We start from the raw sequence: 18,596 nt of genomic DNA on the forward strand, positions 1-18,596 counted from the left end.
TTATGAAAATTAAATTGTCCCAATTGGCATAAAATCTCTGGGAATCTATCATTACCCAAATGTCTAAGCCCTTTATGGGCCTTTGATTTATTAATGCTATAATTTCTAATTTGTACCCATTTTAAACAGAGTTTTAAAAAGAGATGTCATCATTTGGTTTGTTCTTTTCTTTTGAAAATAGGAAACAGAGAACTCTGCATACAAAGTTGGAAATGAGTCCACTGTACAAGAACTGAAACAAGATGTATCTAAAAAGGTTGGTAAGATAAAATGTCAGTATTAATTTAGCAGATGTTATATTTATATGGTATATTTAAAGTGGAAATTTTTTTATGTTATTTTAGCATAGTACCCTGTGCATGCTTGATGTTCAGTAAATGTTCCTTGAATCTGTTGAATTTGATTGAAAGCACATTAGACTTTGTAGAAGTCATTTTGTAATCCAACTGATTGGTAATTTATCTTTGAATCAGTGTTTTGAAAAATGTCTTATAATGTATTTTTGTTTTTCATACTTGTATTTTTGTTAGAGTAAGCCATGCTACTCTTGAGGTTAGTACCAAGAAGTAAAGGTATTGAAAAGCTTAGTGCAGCAAATTCTGATGTCTTGAGGAGTTAGAGGTTACAAGAAGTCATTATTTTTGTAGTACATTTGCTACTTCTTAAGGAATTGATGATATGAACCTTCAGAGTTTGATTTACTAAAAGAGACTGAGCATAAGATAAAAATGTTGACAATGGGTTGTTAACAGTATTGGGATAAAAACCAAGGAGAAAGAATGGTGTGTGTTCATTCATTTATATAAGTTTTGAGTATTTTCTGTGCCCCAGGCACTGTTCTAGCCAGCGGATTTCCAGAGACCAATGAGATGACATGTCTACCCCAGAGTTTCTCAACAGCAACACTTTGGGATGAATAATTGTTTGTTTTGGAGGGAAAGGGAGACTGTTCTGTACATATTAGAATGTTCAGCAGCATTCCTGGCTTTGACTCATTGGATGTCAGATCTCAACCCCCACCCACCCCTATCCCATCTTGGCAACCAAAAATGTCTCCAGACATCACCAAATGTCTAGGGGAATGGTACTGGGCACAATCACCACCCCTGAAGATTCATTGTCGTACCCTTACGGAATTTAGAAAATTAACAGACTACAAATTTTAATATTGATCCCATGTTTTCCTTTGGGCTTCCCTGGTGGCTCAGCAGTAAAGAATCTGCCTGCAGTGCAGGAGACCTGGGTTTGATCCCTGGGTCGGGATGATCTCCTGGAGCAGGGCAGGGCAACCCACTCCAGTATTCTTGCCTGGAGAATTCCATGGACAGAGAAGCCTGGTGGGCTACAGTTCATGAAGTTGCAAAGAGTCAGATACAACACAACTGAGTGACTATAACTAACTAAGTATAGTTAGTAGCCCCCCACCCCCAAAAGTGACTTTTTAAGAAGAGTTTAAAAGCTGAAAAAATAGTAAACTATGGGGCAAAAGGGCTTTCCAGGTGGCTCAGTGGTAAAGAATCTGCCTGCCAATGCAGGAGATGTGCGTTTGATTCCTGAGTTGGGAAGATCCCCTGGAGGAAGAAATAGCAACCTGCTCCAATAATTCTTGCCTGGAGAATTCCATGAACAGAGGAACCTGGCAGGCTACAGTCCATGGGGCTTCGAAGAGTCAGACACAAGTGATTGACGATGCACGCACATAGGGCTATAGAGAGAGTCTTAAGACTCTAGGTATTAGTTTTTAAGTTCTAGGCCATTCAGGTAAATTAAGTATCCAACATTAATGATATAGGGTATGGAGTTATGTGCTGGATCAGGACACAATCCCTGTTCTCAGTAACTTACATTTTAGTAGTATAAATTAGATCAACACAAAACTGAATGTAATAAGTATTCAAATAAACTCTCAAACTATTACAAGAAAACAAGGGAGACTTTACTTTCTGCTTGAGGATAGGAATGGGGAAGGAGGAAGTAGCATCTGAACTGGTTCTTGATGGGTGGATAAGATTTGGGCAGGCAGAGGTGGAAGAGGAGAGGCATAAACAAAGGCGTGGAGATGAGGAATGTGCGGAATGTTTGACGATGAGTCTAGAAACCAAATTTAGGGCCAGATTATGGGAATGCCTCTTATGTCATGCTAAAACATCTGGTTTTTATTTTACAGTCGCTGTGAAAGGAATGAGTTTTTTGAAGCAGGAAGGTGATAGGAAGCAAAGTTTTGATTCTCACTGTTGTTTTGTTCATTCCCTGTTTGCTGCCTCCTGAAACCCGGGGCGGGGGGCGGGGGGGGGGGGGGGGAGAAGAGCTAGGTACTGTAAATAGGTGCTATGGGAGCATATCAAGAGGTAGAAAAAGGTACTACGGGAGCATATCAAGAGGTAGAAAACAGGGGCCTTGCTTTCCAGGTGTAGAGAAAATATTTATGCAGAGTTAGCTCATGTACTACTCTGCATTTATTATGTTCTAGTTCATATTATAATGAACAGTAAGACTGATAGGAGTTCAGAAGAGGAAGAGATTGTCTTCTGGACCCCTCTGATGGCATAGGCCTTTTCACTTTGTATAGTTATCATTTGAAACCTTTACATTCACCTCATCTCACAGTGCCCACGTGGGTCTGCACACTTTTACCAGGTAACCTTGCTTTCCATTGCATGTAAGTGTCAGAGGCTGTGCTGTGGTGTGCTAAGTTGTTTCAGTCATGTCTGACTCTTTGCAACCCTATGGACTGTAGCCCACCAGACGGCTCTGTCCATGGGGATCCTCCAGGCAAAAATACTGGTGTGGGTTGCCATGCCCTGCTCAAGGGGATCTTCCCAACCCGGGGATAGAACCAGCGGCTCCTGCACTGCAGGTGGATTATTTACTCCTGAGCCACCAGGGAAGCCCATCAGAGGCTAAGAAGCCTAAATGCACTCCTTTCCATCATCTCGAATTTCCCTCACTGCAAATTTTCATCTTTTACCTCTTTTTCATGTAATTCCTGAGAATTTAGTATTCTTTTTTTCCTGTCCAAAGTAGAATGGTATAAAGAACACTGGACTTTTGGAGAAAAACCTGGATTTCAGTTTTGACTTTACAGTTTACTAGCTGTGGGACCTTGGGCGAAATTCTTAATGCCTCTGTCTCAGATTCCTGCTTTTGTATGGTGGTTGTTCAGCTGCTAAGTCATGTGCATCTCTTGTCGACACCATGAACTGCAGTACACCAGGCTTCGCTGTCCTTCACTATTTCCTGTAATTTGCTCAAACTCATGTCCATTGAGTCAGTGACACCATTCAACCATCTGATCTGTTGTCCCCTTTTCCTCCCGCCCTCAATCTTTCTCAGCATCAGGGTCTTTTCCAGTGAGTTAGCTCTTCACATCAAGTGACCAAAGTATTGGAGCTTCAGCTTCAGCATCAGTCCTCCAATGAGTGCTCAGGGTTGATTTCCTTTAGGATCGACTGGTTTGATCTCCCAGCAGTCCAAGGGACTCTCCAGAGTCATCTCCAACACCACAGTTTGAAAGCATCAATTCTTCCAGTCAGGCATAAATGGTCCAATTCTCACATCCGTACATGACTACTGGAAAACCATAGCTTTGACTATGTAGAACTTTGTCAGCAAAATGAAGTCTCTGTCTAGGTCTCTCATAGCTTTTCTTCAAAGGAGCAAGTGTCTTTTAATTTCATGGCTGCAGTCACCATCCACAGTGATTTTGGAGCCTAAGAAAATAAAATCTGCCACTGTTTCCACTTCCCCTCATCTATTTGCCATAAAGTGATGGGACCGGATGCCATGATCTTAGTTTTTGAATGTTGTATTTTAAGCCAGTTTTTTCACTCTCTTTCACCCTCATCAAAAGGCTCTTTAGTTCCACTTCACTTTCTGCCATTAGAGTAGTATCATCTGCATATCTGAGGTTGTTGATATTTCTCCTGGCAGTCTTGATTGCAGCTTGTGATTCATCCAACCTGTCATTTCACATGATGTACTCTGCATATAAGTTAAATGAACAGGGTGACAATATACAGCCTTGTCCTACTCCTTTCCCAATTTTGAACCAGTCTGTTGTTCCATGTCTGGTTCTAACTGTTGTTTCTTGGCCTGCATATAGGTTTCTCAGGAGGCAGGTAAGGTGATCTGGTAGTCCCATCTCTTTCAGAATTTTCCACAGTTTGCTGTGATCCACACAGTCAAAGGCTTTAGCACAGTCAATGAAGCATAAGTAGATGTTTTTCTGGGTAGAATTCCCTTGCTTTTTCTATGATCCAGTGGATGTTGGCAGTTGGATCTCTGGTTCCTCTGCCTTTTCTAAATCCGTCTCATACATCTGAGATTTCTTGGTTCACATACTGTTTAAGGATTTTGAACATTACCTTGCTAACATGTGGAATGAGTGCAATTGTGCAGTAGTTTGAACATTCTTTGGCATTGCCTTTCTTTGGGATTAGAATGAAAACACCTTTTCCAGTCCTGTGGCCATTGATGAGTTTTCCAAATTTGCTGACATATTGAGTGCCATACTTTAACAGTATCATCTTTTAGGATTTGAAATAGCTCAGTTGGAATTCCATCACAGTCACTAACTTTGTTCGTAGTGATGCTTCCTAAGCCCCACTTGGCTTCACACTCCAGGATGTCTGGCTCTAGGTGAGTGACACCTTTGTAGTTATACGGGTTACTAAAACCTTTTTTGTACAGTTCTTCTGTGTATTATTGCCGCTTCTCAGTCTCTTGTTCTGTTAGGTCCTTGCTGTTTCTGTCCTTTATTGTGCCAGTCTTTGCATGAAATGTTCCCTTGGTATCTCCAATTTTCTTGATGAGAACTCTGGTCTTTCCCATTCTGTTGTTTTCCTCTGTTTCTTTGCATTGCTCACTTAAGAAGGCTTTGTTATCTCTCCTTGCTGTTCTCTAGAACTCTGCATTCAGTTGGGTATATCTTTCCCTTTCTCCTTTGCCTTTTGCTTCCCTTCTTTTCTCAGCTATTTGTAAGACCTCCTCAGACAACCATTTTATTTTCTTGCATTTCTTTCTTTGGGGTGGTTTTGGTCACCATTTCCTATACCATGTTAAACCTTCATCCATAGTTCTTCAGGCACTCTGTCTACCAAATCTAATCCCTTGAGTCTATTTGTCACTTCCACTGTATAAGGGATGTGATTTAGGTCATACCTGAATGGTTTAGTGATTTTCCCTACTTTCTTCAGTTTAAGCCTGAATTTTGCAATAAGCACCTCATGATCTGAGCCACAGTCAGCTCCAGGTCTTATTTTTGCTTATAGAGCTTCTCCATCTTTGACTGCAAAGATTATAATCAATCTGATTTCCATATTGACCATCTGGTGATGTCCATGTATAGAGTCATCTCTTGTGTTGTTGGAAATGGGTGTTCGTTATGACCAATGTGTTCTCTTGACAAACTCTGTTAACCTTTGCCCTGCTTCATTTTGTACTCCAAGGCTAAACTTGCCTATTACTCCAAGTATCTCTTGACTTTTGCATTCCTATCCCCTGTGATGATAAGGACATCTTTTTTTTTTTTTTTTGGTGTTAGTTCTAGAAGGTCTTATAGGTCATCATAGAACAGTTCATCATCAGCTTCTTCAGCATTAGTGGTTGGGGCATAGGCTTGGATTACTGTCATGTTGAATGATTTGCCTTAGAAACAAACAGATCATTCTGTCATTTTTGAGATTGCACCTAAGTACTGCATTTCGGACTCTTCTGTTGACTATGAGGGCTACACAATTTCTTTTAAGGGATTCTTGCCCACAGTAGTAGATATAATGGTCATCTGAGTTAATTCTCCCATTCCTGTCCATTTTAGTTCACTGATTCCTAAAATGTTGATGTTTACTCTTACCATCTCCTGCTTGACCATGTCCAATTTACCTTGATTCATGGACCTAACATTCCAGATTCCTATGCAATATTGTTCTTTACATCAATCTGTAACTTTCACCATAACACACATCCACAACTGGTATCATTTCTGCTTTGGCTCAGCCTCTTTATTCTTTCTGGAGCTATTTCTGTACTCTGATCCAGTAGCATATTAGACACTGACCTGATGATGAGGGGCTCATCTTTCAGTGTCATATCTTTTTGCCTCTTCATACCATTCATGGGGTTCTCGAGGCAAAGATACTGAACTGGTTTGCCATGCCCTTTCCAGTGGACCACGCTTTGTCAGAACTCTTCACCATGACCCATCTGTCTTGGGTGTCCTGCACTACATGGCCCAGAGCTTCATTGAGTTACACAAGGCTATGATCCATGTGATCATTTTGGTTAGCTTTCTGTGATTGTTTTTGTTCTGGAGGCTATGAAATTGTAGTTTTTGCTTCTTCTGTCTGCCTTCTGATGGATGAGTGTAAGAGGGTTGTGCAAGCTTCCTGATGGGAGGGACTGGCTGTTGGGGAAACTAGGTCTTGCTCTGATGGACAGGGACATGCTCAATAAATATTTAATCCAATTTTCTGCTGGTAGGTAGGGCTGCTTTTGTAGAAGGGAGATAATCTAGTTACCTCCAAAAAGTGTGTTAAGATTGAATAGAAAATGTGTGTACTGGATCTAATATACAGCAGACCCTCTTTCTTCTCCAGAACTTATCTTCCTTTCCTTTCGCACCTTCCCCTCAGCTTATAAAAATGCTGGAGCACTTTCTAGAGCACTCTTCCATGTGTAGCCAAGCTTTTTGAGAACATAGACTGTACTGGCCGTCCCTGTACCTCTTTTTTTAAAGATTTATTTATTTATTTTTGGTTGTGCTGGATCTTTGTCACTGCACACTGGCTTTCTCTAGTTGTGGTGAGCGGGAACTACTCTTCATTATATGCGCGTTGCGGTTGCTTCTCTTGTTGTGGAGCGCAACCTCCAGGGCGCATGGACTTCAGTGGTTGTGGCATGTGAGCTCAGTAGTTGTGGTGCACTGCACAGGCCCACCTGCTCCACGACTTATGGGATCCTCCCAGGCCAGGGACTGAACCCCGCATCCCCTGCATTGGCAGGCAGACTCCCAACCACTAGACCACCTGGGATGCCCTTCACCTCTTATTCCTTCTTGAACCTACTATAATCTGGCTTCCATTACTGTTAAAGGACTCATTGCTCAGTAACTACCTAATTCACAAATTAGATGGAATCTAGTTAATATTTCTCTGGTGAAAGTGAGGTAGATCTAGGATAAAAATTTGAAAATTGACAAAAAATCATATATAGAATATGCTGCAAAATTAGGGATGAATATTATTGAATGACATGCTATCCAGTTCAACTTGGCACACATTTGTAGTAAATCACATCAGGATAGTTTCATGAGACATTCTGTTAATTTTCTGGAGCCAAAGAATTGAGAAAGCAGAAGTCATCTATGGCTCTGTGGTAGAAAGATAAGTGAGTGGGCTGGGAGATTTAATGTGTTAATGATGAGAGGACTGAGTAGAAAATATATTTTCTTCTAAATATTGGTAGAAGTAACAGAAAGCCTGCCTGTATTTTTCAACTATAGATAAGACATAAAAGGGAAAAAAAGGCAAGATGAGCTGGGTATTTGAACTGTTGATACTCCTAACATCTCTTTGCAGAGCGGGGGGTTAGATGTAGCCTGTTTAAGAACTTTAATCTCTCTGGATCTGCTAGCTTTTCATGTTCAGGCCTAGTTCAGACCTAAACAGCTTAAATTCTTGTAAAGGTGGTTTTCATTCTCATAGCTTTGTTGACTAGACTCAAACCAACAGGCTATTACTGAACTAACTTGGCATAAATATGTGAATAAACTATGACATGAAGCATCTGAATGTAAATTTAGGTTTAAACTTTTTTTTACAGGGTTGATTGAATTTTTGTAATTACACGGACTAACACAGATTCCTTGTTATAATGATTAAGAGTACAGTTTCTGGAACCAGGCTCCCTACATTTATACCAGTTTCATCACTTACTAGCCTTGTAACCTTGAATAAATCTCTCTGACTTATTCCCTCACTTGTATACTGATGATAGTAAGAGTGCTGTCTTATAAAGTTGTTATAAAGATTAAAACACATAAAGTGTTAAGAACATTGCCTGGCACATAGTAAGTAAAATATAAATGATTAGCTAATACTATGTCCTTGAAAATCACTTCACTGTTTTTTTAAACTGCTTTTTAACCTTTCATCAGATTATTGAAAGTATTATTGAGGAGAGTCAGAAAGTAATACAGCTTGAAGATGATTCTTTGGATTCCAAAGGAAAAGGACAGTCTGATCAGGCTACTGCCAGTCCTGTCACAGCTGGAACAGATCTTAGCAATATACCTGGACTGTTAGCCATAGATCAAGTGCTGCAGGAAGATTCTCAGAAGACAGAGTGTCAGGATGTATCTGAAGAAACTGAATTAGAATCAAAACAGTGTTTTCCTTCTGATGACACATGTGAGAAGCCAGTAGATGAAACTACAAAGTTAACTGAAATAAGTTCAACTGCACAGCTTAATGTGCCTGAAACTGTAACAGAAGTGTTGAACAAGGAAGAAGTGGAAGTCAAAGAAAGTGATGTTCTAGAATCTGCATCCTCACACTCCTTATCTACAAAAGATTTTGCTGTGGTGGAAGAAGTTGCACCTGCCAAACCGCCAAGACAGCTTACTCCAGAACCTGATATAGTAGCTAGTACAAAGAAGCCTGTTCCAGCACGCCCACCTCCTCCAGCTAACTTCCCACCTCCTAGGCCCCCACCTCCATCTCGACCTGCTCCACCACCAAGAAAAAAGAAGAGTGAATTGGAGTTTGAGGCTCTTAAGACACATGATCTAGATGGTAAGTATTAATTGAGAATTAACTACCTTTGTGGGGGAGTTTGGGGAGTTGAAATTTGACCTTTCTGATTTTTTTTTTCAATTTATGCTGTATTTAGGCAATGGCAACCCACTCCAGTACTCTTGCCTGGAAACTCCCATGGACGGAGGAGCCTGGTGGGCTACAGTCCCTGGGGTCGCTAAGAGTCAGGCACGACTGAGCGACTTCACTTTCACTTTTCACTTTCATGCATTGGAGAAGGAAATGGCAACCCACTCTAGTGTTCTTGCCTGAAGAATCCCAGGGACAGGGGAGCCTGGTGGGCTGCCGTCTGTGGGGTTGCACAGAGTCTGACACGACTGAAGCGACTTAGCAGCAGCAGCAGCAGTAACCACATTGATGACCAAGTTATAAAATGTATTTTAGTAACAGAAAGCCAAAATGTTTACATTGGTATTGTTACATTATTGTAATTAAACATTTCAGCAGATTTTCAAATTTGTTACCATTGGAGAGCCAGAGTGGCACAGTGAAAAGAACATGGGATTTGGACTTAGGATTTGAATTCAAGCCCCAGATCTCTTCATGTATAAGGTGTATAGCCTTGAGGAATTTAAATAACTTACCTGAACCCTGGTTTCCCCTTATATAAAAAGAGAGTAATGAAACCACTTTTTTCATAGGATTGTTCTAAGAATCACATAAAGATTTAAGCACTTTTAAGCTATGAATAAGGTCATATAAGTATTGGTTGTTGTTGTTATTATTATATTATTATTATTGCAGTTCCCAAAGAGAATATTACATCTGATACTCTCCTAACTACAAACATGGCTTCAGAGAGTACAGTCAAAGATTCGCAGCCTTCTCTTGATTTGGCAAGTGCTACCAGTGGAGATAAAATAGTTACTGCCCAGGTTGGTGAATATGTGTTATATTTGATAAAAGCTCTCAACTTTCTGCAACTAACTCGTTTGTTGATTGTTGAACCTTCTTTCTTCTCCAGGCCAAATATTTCCTTGTCTCTAAAACCTGCCTACCACATTCCTTGTCCAGTTCTGCTACTAAGTAGTGGACTGATTATAGCAACCTATTTAACATCTGAGTCTGAAATGGCTCATTGATAAAATGAGGGGAAAACCTTCCTTGAAGGTTTCTTGCAAGATTGAAATGAGCTAAAGTATGCCAGGTACCTGGTATGTGTGTTCAGAAAGTGACAGATGCTGCTATATGTAGTATTTACTAAAAATACCAACTACTGTCTTCATTTACCTGACCTATAATGGTCAAAGGACTTCACAGGTGGCACTAGTGGTAAAGAACCTGCCTGCCAATGCAGGAGACATAAGGGATGAGGCTTCTATCCCTAGGTTGGAAAGATCTCCTGGAGGAGGGTATGGCAACCCACTACAGTATCCTTGTCTAGAGAATCCCATGAACAGAGGAGTGTAGGGTCGCAAAGAGTCATACACAGCTGAAGCGACTTAACACACACGTGCACACATAGTGGTCAAATTGGGAACTTTTATTTTTTTATAATTTCCTTTTCCTAATCATGAAAAAAAAACTTCATACAGTAGACTATACATCCATATATGAGGCAATATAGAAAGAACTTGATAACATGAATTTCTACCTCTGCCAAATTCTGGGATTCAAGGGTTACTTATGTGGTAGCTCTGATGGGACAGGTTGGCAGACTGGAAGATATTATCATACTAAGTGACGTAAATCAAATAGAGAAAGACAAATATATATTGCTTATATGCAGAATCTTAAAAAGTTATACAAATGAATTTATTTACAGAACAGAAACAGACTGAGGGAGTTGAACTTATGATTACCAGGGTTGAGGGGGAAGAGTAGGTGAGGTAGATTCAGAGTTTGGAGTTGACGTATACACACTACTATATTTTCAATAGATAATCAACAAGGACCTATTGTATAGCACCGGGAACTATGCTCAATATTCTGTAATAACCTAAATGAGAAAAGAACTTGAAGAAGAAGAGCTATGTGTATATGTATAACTGAATCACTTTGCTATATACCTGAAACTGACACAACATTGTTAATCAACTATACTTCAGTATAAAATAAAAATTTTAATTTAAAAAAAAATCAAGGATTCTGTGGCCACTGGACTTGGAATAAAATTCAGAACACACATACACACAAAAAGACACAATGGTCTTTTCATAGCCTTAGAGCAGAGGTCAATAGTGGCCTGATTTTATAGGGTCCTCAAGCTAAAAATGGTCTTTGTATTTTTAAGCATTGTTTTTTTTTTTAAAAAAAGAATATGCAACAGACACTATATGTGTAACAAAAAGCTTAAAATCTTTACTATCTGGCTGTACAGGAAGAAATTTGCCAACCTCTGCCCTCAAGACATTCATGTGTATAGTCCTGATTAATGGCAAATTTTACTAGCAGAGAACTGATTTTGGACCAAGTTCAAATAGAACATTTATTTGCTTTCAAGACCAGACATTATTTCATGAGCAGCAACACTTTTGGTACCTAATGTTTTTTAGCATGATGGGAATAATAAAAGACTGAAATGGAATGTTCCATTTAAATTTTCAGTAGGCTCCATTATCTGTATTATGGAATTCTTTAGAACTGTGTGTGGTAATGAATAATTGAATATTTATAAAAACTGACTCAGTCTACTTTCTGTTTATAAAATTATAATTTCAGGAAAATGGAAAAGCACCTGATGGGCAGACAATAGCCGGTGAAGTGATGGGCCCTCAGAGACCTAGATCCAACTCTGGGAGAGAGCTTACTGATGAGGTATAATTAAATTTTCTTTGTTTGTTCTTAAAAATATAAAGGTCATAGTGAGAAGATGAGAAAATTCCAGAGATGAATGGTGATGGTGGTTGCACGGCAATATAAATGTAGTTGATGCCACTTAACTATACAATTAAAAGTGGTTATAATGATAAATTTTGTATTATATATATTTTATTATGATCAAAAAACAAGTTTATTGCTATTAAGTAAAAAAATCATATTGTAAAAGAAAAAATGAAAACTGAAGCTTGTCTTAGTTTTTGTTTTTTTAATGTGCTGGAATTTTAACTCTGACTTAAACTTGCCCTTTCACACAATTATATGGTAGAATAAATGTATTGAAAGCCAAGGCCTATGTTTATAGGAAGTGGGCTTAAAAGGAACTTGATATTATAGACATATGTCTTTATACATGTTAGATGATGTACAGTATGTACAAGCTCAATGCTTAATTCTTAAAATTTAGTATATATCGGTTGACTAATTTATTCAGAATGAAACTTTGAAGCAGAATCTTAGTTTTTGTTTCTTTTAAACAATACATTTTTAAAAATATTGGAAAACAGTTTTGTAGTTTCTCAAAATATTAAACATTGAGTTACCATGACCCAGCAATACCACTCCTATGTATACAGCAAAGTGAAATGAAAACATGTCCACACAAAAAATGTACATAGCTATTCATAACTAGCTAAAGTGTGGAAACAATACAAATGTCTGATAAATAGATAAATAAAATGTAGTATATCCACCCATGTGGACTATTTTTTGGCAATTAAAAAGAATGAGATTCTGATACATGCCATAACACAAATGAACCTTGAAAGCATGATGCTAAGTGAAAGAAGCCAATCACAAAAGACTACATACTATATAATATAATTTATATGAAATGCCCAGACATAGAGAAAAAAAGTAGATTAGTGGTTGCCAGGAACTGGGAGGAAAAGGGAATAAGGTATGACAGCTAATGGATATAGGGTTCCTCTTGGGGGAGGCAGAAATGTTCTAAACTTAGATAATGGTGGTAGTTGTACAACTCTGTGGGTATACTAAAAACCATTGAATTATATATTAAATGTGTACATTATGTGGTGTGGGAATTGTATCTCACTAAAAATGTTTACGAAATTATTGCACACAGTACTGAATGTATCTAGAAAGTTCTTAGCTTACATTTTTTAGGATTTTGTGGACTCAAAAAGATAATTAAATTATAGGTACTCTTGGTGTTATTTTTTACTTCAGGAAATTTTAGCCAGTGTAATGATTAAAAACCTAGATACTGGAGAAGAAATACCTTTGAGTCTTGCAGAAGAGAAACTGCCAACGGGTATTAATCCTCTCACTCTACACATCATGAGAAGGACTAAGGAATATGTAAGGTATGGCCTAATGTTATTATTCATCATTTGTAGTATTTCATTCAAAGTGGTGAAGAGTTCTGTTTATGAACTGTGAGAGTCCCTAATTTGGTGTGTTCTTTTTTTTAAGTTAGAATTAAAATAGAGTCAGTTAATGTATATATTCTTAAACTTTGTCCTCTCTTTTTGAAAACAAGTTCTTTTTTTTTAAGATTCCACATTTAAGTGATATCATAAAGTATTTGTCTTTTTCTGTCTGATTTATTTCATTTAGTTTAATATTCCCAAGGTCTATCCATATTGTCACAAATGGCTGGGTTTCCTTCCTTTTTATGGCTGAATAATATTCCTATGTGTGTCACATTTTCTTCATTTAACTTTGTTCTCTCTTATAACTGTGCAGTTACTTGGAGGGAAATACATATCTTAGTTCAGTTCAGTTCAGTCTCTCAGTTGTGTCTGACTCTTTACAACCCCATGGACCGCAGCGTGCCATGCCTCCCTGTCCATCACCAACTCCCAGAGTTTACAAATTCATGTCCATTGAGTCAGTGATGCCATACAACCATCTCATTCTCTGTCATCCCCTTCTCCTGACTTCAGTCTTTCTCAGCATCAGGGTCTTTTCAAATGAGTCAGCTCTTCGCATCAGGTGGCCAAAGTATTGAAGTTTCAGCTTCAACATCGAACGCTCAGGACTGATCTCCTTTAGGATGGACTGGTTAGATCTCCTTGCAGTCCAAGGGACTCTTAAGAGTCTTCTCTAACACCATAGTCAAAAGCATCAGTTCTTCAGTGCTCAGCTTTCTTTATAGTCCAACTCTCACATCCGTACATGACTACTGGAAAAACCATAGCCTTGACTAGATGGACCTTTGTTGGCAAAGTAATGTCTCTGCTTTTGAATATGCTATCTAGGTTGGTCATAACTTCCAAGGAGTAAGCATCTTTTAGTTTCATGGCTGCAGTCACCTTCTGCAGTGATTTTGGAGCCCCCAAAAATAAAGTCAGCCACTGTTTCCACTGTTTCCCCATCTATGTGCCATGAAGTGATGGGACCGGATTCCATGGTATATCTTAAATATCATAGTATTTGGTTTGTCTTCTTTTAAAATGATTTATATTATTCTAGAGACAATATTAAAACATAAGAGGCAAAAAAGCCATGTGGGATAAATACCTGGTCTTCTGAAACTTTGCTTTAAGGATCAGAAATTTTATAAATAATTGTATTGTCTTTTTAGGATCAGACAGTGTCTTTAGAGTGAAATGATTGGCTTTACTGTGAGAAATATGTAGACCCAAGAAATAATTTCTGTGAAACCAAAGCTTTCACATGATGTGCCTGATAAGTAAGGAGGGAGATATTTACAAATTAATTTGTCATTTCTGTGCAGCATGTTTTACCCAGCACAGTGCCTTTTTTGTGTTAGATTTTTCATAAATTCCTGAATTGCATTTGTTTATGTTTTATGCATTGTACCATCTTTCAAGTCTTTTAATTCTCAGAGTCATTTAAATTAAACTTACATAAAGCATGTAAGGAGAAGGCAATGGCACCCCACTCCAGTACTCTTGCCTGGCAAATCCCATGGACGGAGGAGCCTGGTAGGCTGCAGTCCATGGGGTCACTGGGAGTCGGACACAACTGAGCGACTTCACTTTCACTTTTCACTTTCATGCATTGGAGAAGGAAATGGCAACCCACTCCAGTGTTCTTGCCTGGAGAATCCCAGGGACGGGGGAGCCTGGTGGGCTGCCGTCTGTGGGGTCGCACAGAGTCAGACATGACTGAAGCGACTTAACAGCAGCAGCAGCAAAGCATGTAAACATTTTTTTTCTTAACACTGATTAGTTAATTGTGTAGTAAATATACATAGAGATTTTTGAGAAGTTTTGAGAAATGACTTCTTTTAAAATGACGCCTTCTTGTAGTAATGATGCAGCACAGTCAGACGACGAAGAGAAGTTACAGTCTCAACAAACAGATACTGATGGTGGACGGTTAAAACAGAAAACGTGAGTTACATCCAATTTCTTCATTTCAGGCTTCTATTACTGTGTGTTTGTGTGTATTTTATATATGAGAACTTTCGTACTATTTTAAATCTATGCTCTGGCCAGTTTGTTTGTCCATCTACCACCACCACTCCCTGTCCTCAGGCAATGGATTATGAGTTCCTTGAGGCTGTCTTGGTCATTTTTATAGCATCTGACATACAGTAAGTTTTGCTTCATGCTTGTATTATTTTTCTGATGATAGATAGGTACCAGAAGTGTTGGTAGAAGAACATGATTGTTCTTGAAGTTGCTTTTTCCATTTCACATCATCTCTCCAAATCCTATTTGTCTTTCTAAATTCAACTACATGAGATTCTTCCTGACCACTCCAGTTCATAATAAAGATTTTCCTGTTCTCAATTTTAATGACAGCTATAGTCTATATACCATACATTTGCTATTTATATTATCTTAAATTGTTTTCTGATTTAAAAAATAAAATAAATACCTGTTAAACAACTAGACCAAGAATTGATGCTTTTGAACTGTGGTGTTGAAGAAGATTCTTGAGAGTCCTTTGGACTGCAAGGAGATCAAACCAGTCAATTGTAAAGGAAATCAATCCTGAATATTCATTGAAAGGACTAATGCTAAAGCTGCAGTGCTTTGGCCACCTGATGCAAAGAACTGACTCCTTTGAAAAGACCCTGATGCTGGGAAAGATTGAAGGTGGGAGGAGAAGGGAACAACAGAGGATGAGGTGGTTGGATGGCATCACCTACTCAGTGGACATGAGATTAAGCAGGCTCCAGGAGATGATGACGGACAGGGAAGCCTGGCATGCTGCAGTCCGTGGGGTCACAAAGAGTCAGACGTGACTGAATGACTGAACAACAAGAATATGTTGGAAAAGGATTTTGATCATACCATTCTTTTTTCCTGTATGAAAATCTAGCACAGTGGTAGTCATGTAGGATTTCCTTAATTATACACAAGTCCCTTGTTGTTCAGTCACTCAGTTGTGTCTGACTTTTTGCGACCCCATGGACTGCACCATGCCAGGCTTCCCTGTCCTTCACTATCTCCTAGAGTTTGCTCAAATTCATGTCCATTGAGACAATGATGCCATCCAGCCATCTCATCTTCTGTCACGCCCTTCTCCTGCCCTCAGTCATTCCCAACATCAGGGTCTTTTCAAATGCGTGGTGGCTAAAGTATTGGAGTTTCAGCTTCAGCATCAGTCCTTCCAATAAGTATTCAGGACTGATTTCCTTTAGGATTGACTGGTTTGATCTCCTTGCTGTCCAAGGGACTCTCAAGAGTCTTCTCCAGCACCACAGTTGGAAACCATCAATTCTTTGGAACTCAGCTTTCTTTATTGTCCAAATCTCACATCCATACGTGACTACTGGAAAAACCATAGCTGTGACTATATGGACGTTTGTCGGCAAAATGATGTCTCTGCTTTTGAATACGCTGTCTAGGTTTGTCACAGCTTTTCTTCCAAGGAGCAAGCGTCATAATTTCATGGCTGCAGTCACTGTCTGCAGTGATTTTTGGAGCCCAAGAAAATAAATTCTGTCATTGTTTCCATGTTTCCCCATCTATTTGTCATGAAGTGATGGGACTGGATGCCGTGATCTTCGTTTTTTGAATGTTGAGTTTAAAGCCAGCTTTTTCACTCTCCTCTTTCACCTTCATCAAGAGGCTCTTTAGTTCTTCACTTTCCGCCATTAGGGTGGTATCATCTGCATATCTGATATTGTTGATATATCTCCTCACAATTTTGATTCCAGCTTGTGATTCATCCAGCCTGGCAGGCATTTTTCATGATGTACTCTGCATGCAAGTTAAATAAACGGGGTGATAATATACAGCCTTGACCTACTCGTTTCCCAATTTTGAACTGTCCATTGTTCCATGTCCAGTTCTAACTATTGCATTTGACCTGCATGTAGGTTTCTCAGGAGACAGGTAAGGTGGTTTGGTATTCCAATCTCTTTAAGAATTTCCCACAATTTGTTGTGATACACAGTCAAATCAATAAATCAGGAATAGGTGTTTTTCTGGAATTCCCTTGCTTTTTCTATGATCCAATGGATATTGGCAATTTGATCTCTGGTTCCTTTGCCTTTTCTTAATCTAGCTTGTACATCTGGAAGTCCTTTAATTGGCAATAATTTAGTCTAAGGCCAAAGTGAGTTCTCAAACTCAAGTCTGATCTTTTCTTTATGTGGAAAGTAAAGCAAAGAAAGCATTGAGATTTTTTTAGAAAAGGTATGCCCATAGTGGAAGTATATGATAACACCTCAGCCATCTGGACCTTGGCTGTCTAGCAGTGGCAACTATTAAGGACTGTATAATTAGAATTATTCAGGAGACATAGAGACCTCTAGGAAAGAGACTGCTCCATGCAGTAAAGTTCATTTTTTTTTTAAAAAAAGCTCCTCAGGTTTATTGAAAACCTTTGTACTTCTTAAATAATTTTAAAAAGTCTGGTCATCTGATATTTAATCTCAGAGCAAAATAGAAGCATCGGACCGTGACAGATATGTTAGCACATAAGAATGTCAGAGAATACTCTGATTGCAAGAGAAGAATCAGGAAAATGATAGAAAGGACTCATATATTGCTCAGCCATTCCACACGGCAGTGCTTTCAACTTCTTCTCACATCGTGATGTTCAGAACCTGGTATCATTTGCACTGAATCCTGGGGTAAGCTGATGAGGCAGCTGATGGCCAGAAGAGACTGGCCCAGGGCTCTGCCTTCTTGGGGCCCTACCCTATTGCCTTGAAGACTGAGAGGGGACCATTATTATGGCCCACTTGGAATCATTTGAGAAGCCTTGGTGTATTAAAGAATAGTAAAGATGATAACTGATCCTGTTTATTAAAGAAATTTATTGAGCATTAAGTGCCATAAGAGGCACAAATGTATGTATTTTAGAGATAGTGTCATACAAAATGGCTAAAATATCTGCTTTCTTGCTTATAGTAGTGGTAAACCTATAGTTAATCAGAAAAATATAACTTCAGTTATAAATAGCAGAGACCTTATTGTGATTTTTAAAATGGTTTATCTGTTTTTAATCTCTATATGTATTTAATCTCTGTATCACAGATATAAACTAGTGGTTACCAGTGGGGAGAGGGAAGAAGGGAGAGGCAAGACAGGGGAAGGGGATTAAGAGATACACACTGCTATGTATAAAATAAGCTATAAGGATATATTGTACAGCATGGGGAATATAGCCACTATTTTATAATAACTTTATTTAATTTTTATTTTATATTGGAGTATAGTTGACTTACAATATCATGTTAGCTTGACTGGTGTACAACAAAGTGATTCAGTTATACATGTGCATATAACCATTCTTTTTCAGATTCCTTTTCCATATAAGTTATTAGAGAATATTGAATAGGGTTTCCTGTGCTATACAGTAGATCCTTGTTGATTATCTATTTTATATATAGTAGTATGTATATGTCAATCCCAAACTCCTAATTTATGTCCTCCCCTCCACCTTTCCCCTTTGGTAACTGTAAGTTTGTTTTCAAAGTCTGTAAGTATGTTTCTGTTTTGTGAATAAGTTCATTTGTATTGTTTTTTTAGATTCCGCATGTAAGTGATAACATATGATATTTGTGTTTGACTT

The 18,596-nt window shown here is 38.6% G+C and overlaps 1 protein-coding gene across 1 annotated transcript in view; it reads left to right on the forward strand.

Moving 5' to 3' along the window:
- Positions 1-18,596, forward strand: part of WDR44 (WD repeat domain 44) — an 88,594-nt gene that overhangs the window by 34,296 nt on the left and 35,702 nt on the right. Inside the window, exons 3-8 of the mRNA XM_005700267.3 lie at positions 182-256; positions 8,153-8,789; positions 9,555-9,685; positions 11,472-11,567; positions 12,819-12,955; positions 14,870-14,953. Coding sequence (XP_005700324.1) covers positions 182-256; positions 8,153-8,789; positions 9,555-9,685; positions 11,472-11,567; positions 12,819-12,955; positions 14,870-14,953 — 1,160 coding nt within the window. The remainder of the gene's footprint in view (positions 1-181; positions 257-8,152; positions 8,790-9,554; positions 9,686-11,471; positions 11,568-12,818; positions 12,956-14,869; positions 14,954-18,596) is intronic.

Source organism: Capra hircus, assembly GCF_001704415.2.
Source record: "Capra hircus breed San Clemente chromosome X unlocalized genomic scaffold, ASM170441v1, whole genome shotgun sequence".
NCBI classification, from domain to species: Eukaryota; Metazoa; Chordata; class Mammalia; order Artiodactyla; family Bovidae; genus Capra; species Capra hircus.